The sequence below is a fragment of the Struthio camelus genome, chromosome 1 (genome assembly GCF_040807025.1).
Source record: "Struthio camelus isolate bStrCam1 chromosome 1, bStrCam1.hap1, whole genome shotgun sequence".
Taxonomy (NCBI): domain Eukaryota; kingdom Metazoa; phylum Chordata; class Aves; order Struthioniformes; family Struthionidae; genus Struthio; species Struthio camelus.
The window spans coordinates 1,275,999-1,279,952 of record NC_090942.1 but is presented as its reverse complement, the minus strand read 5'-3'; the positions used below and the strand labels follow the sequence as shown (position 1 = coordinate 1,279,952).

Genomic DNA, 3,954 nt, shown 5'->3' with positions numbered 1-3,954 from the left:
TAAAGCGCCGCCGAGGCGACCGCAGCCGGCCGGGCCGTGCGTCAGCCGGGGCCGCGGGGGCCGGAGCCCTCGGTCCCGGGCCGAGCGCAGCCGTCGGGGCTGCGGTCAGCGTCCGGCCCCCCCCCGCCCCGGGGATGCTCAGCGACGCGAGACGGGCTGCTGGGAAACTCGCTTTATTTTAAATTAATGCGGGAGAAATAAATATGAAGGGTGAATAATAATAATAATAATAGTAATAATAATAATAATAATTAATAATAATAATAAAAAAGAGACTGGAGTTTTCTGCGGCTGTGCCGCGTCCGGGGGGCACCCGGGGCTCCCGGCAGCAGCTCCCGGGGCGCTAGCAGCTCTGGAGGCCGTCGAGGCGGCGGGCGATGCCGTCGAGGCAGGCGCGGAGACGGGCCAGGGCCAGCCCGGCGGCGCTGTAGGGCGAGACGGCCAGCAGATCGGCGAGGTTGGCCGGGCCGGCGGCGGCGGCGGTGGCGGCGAGGGGCAGGGTGCAGCCCAGGTGGGCGGCCAGGGCGGCCAGGAGGCTGCGCAGGTTCTCCATGTCGTTGGCGATCTGCGCCAGCGGCACGCTGCCCGCCGGCAGGCCGGCCAGCACCCGCTGGAAGCCCTGCAGCCGCTGGTCCATGGCGGCCAGGCCCTCGGGCGCCCGCTCGCCGGGGATGAACTCCAGCCCGCTGATCTTCAGGTTCAGGGGGAAGAGCTGCACCGGCGGGCTGCGGTCAGGGCACGGCACCCGCTCCCTGCCCGGGGTGCAGGGCCATCCCGGCGCCCAGCCCCAGCCCGGGGTGCACGTCCCTGCCTGGGGACCTCTGGGCTGCAGGGACATCCCGGCACACCCCAGCCCCAGCCCCAGCCCGGGGTGCACGTCCCTGCCTGGGGACCTCTGGGCTGCAGGGACATCCCGGCACACCCCAGCCCCAGCTCCATCCCAGGGTGCACGTCCCTCCCTGGGGACCTTTGGGCTGCAGGGACACCCTGGCACCCAGCCCCAGCCCGGGGTGCATGTCCCTCCCTGGGGACCTCTGGGCTGCAGGGACACCTCAGTACCCCCCAGCCTGGGATGGGTGTCCCTCCCTGGGGACCACTCTGGGCTGCAGGGACACCCTAGCACACCCCAGCCCGGGGTGCAGGTCCCTCCCTGGGGACCCCTGGGCTGCAGGGACACCCTGGCACACTTGAGCCTGGGGTGGGTGTCCCTCTCTAGGAACCCCTGGGCCAAAGGACCACCCCGTCATACCCCATCCCAGGGTGCATGTCCCTCCCTGCGGACCCTTCAGGAGCACAGGGCCCCCTGTCACAGCCCAGCCCAGGCCCGCGATGTCTGCCCCTTCCCAGGGAGCCGGGGCCCCTCCGGAGCGCTTTGGCACCCCTGCTCCGCTGCAGGCGAGTGTCCCCCCTGCTGACACCCAGGATGCCTCTGAGCCCCGAGCTGTCCCCGTCCCTGCTGGGACCCAGCGGCTCCATGGCGGGGACGTCAGGGCGGGGGTGACCGCCAGGGTCCCTACCACCGCCCGCTGCCCCGTCGTCCTGCGGCCCTTGCCTGCAGCTCCTGGATGCGGGCGATGAGGGTCCGGGTGAGGTTCTTGGTGTCTGCCTTGACCTTGTCGATCTTCACGGGGCGGCCGCAGGAGAGCGGGAGCCACATCCAGAGCAGCCCGCAGAGCGACACGCCGGGCCACCGCATCCTGCTGGGCTCTGCCGGGCGAGACGCGCCGAGGCGCTCGGGCACTCGCCGGGCGCAAGTGCCACCCCACGGCGCCCCTGGGGAGGGGACCGGGGCGCCGGGCTGCTGCGGCACGCAGGCACCGTCTTGGTGCTGACCCCGTCCCTCCCTGGGGGCTACGTATCCTCCCTGTCCCCCCGTCCAAGGGGACGTGGGACACAAAACACCCAGGTTCTTGCAACAAGGCATCACAAAACGGAGAGTGTCACTGCACCTTGCCCCCCATCCCGGGTGCACAGGGAGGAAGAGGGTGACATGAGGCGCCCGGGGAGACATGGTGTCAGCGGTGTCCCCGTCCCCTGCCGGCACGTGCCAGGGTGGCCGTGCCGGGAGCCTTCCCGGAGCTGCCCTTTCGCAAGCTCGGCCCAAAGTCCCCAGGGCCTGGGCTGTGCCCAGCCGCGACCGCGCGGGGCTGGCGCTGGGCCCTGGGCATCCAGCCCCGTGTGCCGGCGGCGGCAGGTGACGATGCTCCCTCCCTCCCCGCGCTGCTGGGGACCCCCCCGTGTGTGTCCCAGCCGTGGCCTGAGCCCCGCTCCCCCCGCAGCCGGTCACCCCGGAGCAGGGGAGCTGCCCCCCTGTAGCACCGTCCCGGCGGGCCAGGTGATGGGAGAGGCCGAGGTGCAGCAGGATGAGGCCCTGCCTGCACCCTCCATGCTCGCCGGCAGACGCAGGGGCGAAAGGGCCTGGCGGTGGGTACTCACCGGACACTCGCACCAGCTGGGAGAGCCTGAAAGGAGAGAGACCCCCCCCCCGTGACCACTGGGACAGGGGACCTCCCCCACCACCAGGGTGAGTTGGGGTCTGGGCAGGACCCCCCAGCATCGCCGCCCCACTCGGAGCAGGGCGAGCAACCCCCCGCCAGCTGCTGCTGCTGTGCACCCAGGGTGCGCGGCCTGGCCGGGGGCAGAGGGTGCAGGGCCACCCCCAGGAAGGTGCTGCTGTCCCCCCCCACCGGCTCCTCGGGGAGCCGCGTGGGTGCTGCAGCCCGGGATGCTCAGCCGCTGTCCGAGCAGGCACTGACCTCCCCGCGCCGGCGGGGAGACCCCTGCAGAGGCGAGGGAGCAGCGCGCATCCGGGATTTCCCAACCCGCTGGCACGGCGTGCATCCTCGCAGCCTCCAGGCGGGCACCACCGAGGCTCGGCCTCGAGCCGGCGGGAGCTGCCCCAGCGCCCCGCTCGGGCTCAGCCGGCCGGCTGCCGGGCTGCAGACACCGCAGGCCGGGGGGTGCCGGCCAGGCGGGCACCGCGGCGGGGGCCGCGGAGAGGCGGCTGCGGGCTCTGGGGTGCGTGGGGAGCTCCTCAGCGCTCCCCGGAGATCCCGCCGGCTCCTTCCCCGACACGCTGAGCGGGTCCGGCCGGGAGCAGAGGTGAGGCCCAGGGAGCCGGCTCGGGGCCGCAGGCCGGCCGACGCACCGTGCCCGGTCCGTGGGACGTGGGGCAGGCTAGCCAGCTTCAGCCACCCAGGAGGGAGAGGTGGGGGGGGGGGTCTGGGGTCCGGATTCCCCCCTTCCTGGGTCTCCGTCGCCCCCCAGCCAGGCCCCGGCCAGCCTCCCTGGGGTCACTGCAGCGGAGCTGGCGTCCCCGGCTGCTGCACCCTCGGCCAGAGCTGGACCCCAGCGTGTTGCAGGGCTCCGCCAGCGCTGCACCCCGGGGGGTGGGGGGGGGCCTGGGGGCAGGGCGCAGCCGGCCCCACCGGCAGCCCGGGCAGGGGCGCCCAGGAGAGGGGGGTCGCGGGGCCCGGCCGGGGAGAGGGTCCGGCTGCCGCCCGGCTTACCTGGGGGCCGCCCCGTCCGGTGCCGTCCCGTCGCGGCCGGTGGCTCCATGTCCCGCGGCCCCTCCTATATAGGGCAGCGGGGCCGTTGCACAACGGGCGCTGCCCGCCCCCGCCCGGCGCTGCCCGCCCGCCCCGACGGCCCCGGCCCCGGCCCGGGGGCTGCCCGGCCCGGCAACCCCGCTCCGCCCTGCTCCACCGACCCCCCAGGGGCTGTCGGGGAGCCCGGGAGCACGGGGGGGGTCTCGGGACACGCGGGGGGGGTCCCGGGACATACCGAGCACGGGGGGGTGCCGGAACACGCGGGGCACGGGGGGGTCCCGGGACATACCCGGCACGGGGAGATGCGGGGACAAATGGGGCACGGGGAGATGCGGGGACACAGGGGGCATGGGGGGATCCCGGGAAATACGGATCACGAGAGTATACAGGGACACACGGGGCACGA

At 73.6% G+C, this 3,954-nt stretch overlaps 1 protein-coding gene across 1 annotated transcript; it reads right to left on the bottom strand.

The window, feature by feature from the left end:
- Positions 1 to 343: 343 nt before the first annotated feature.
- Positions 344 to 3,536, bottom strand: LEP (leptin). The gene is made up of 4 exons (XM_068931132.1): positions 3,510 to 3,536; positions 2,437 to 2,462; positions 1,553 to 1,707; positions 344 to 712 (listed from the first exon to the last, which is right to left on the bottom strand). Exons 3-4 carry the CDS (start codon positions 1,694 to 1,696, stop codon positions 344 to 346), a joined length of 513 nt encoding a protein of 170 aa, XP_068787233.1. The 5' UTR covers positions 1,697 to 1,707; positions 2,437 to 2,462; positions 3,510 to 3,536.
- Positions 3,537 to 3,954: the final 418 nt, after the last annotated feature.

Coding starts and splice junctions, on each gene's coding strand:
- LEP (XM_068931132.1), bottom strand. CDS start 1,696: ATGCGGTGGCCCGGCGTGTCGCTCTGCGGGCTGCTCTGGATGTGGCTC. Junction 713..1,552: donor CCCGCATCCAGGAGCTGCAG/GCAAGGGCCGCA, acceptor CCGCCGGTGCAG/CTCTTCCCCCTGAACCTGAA.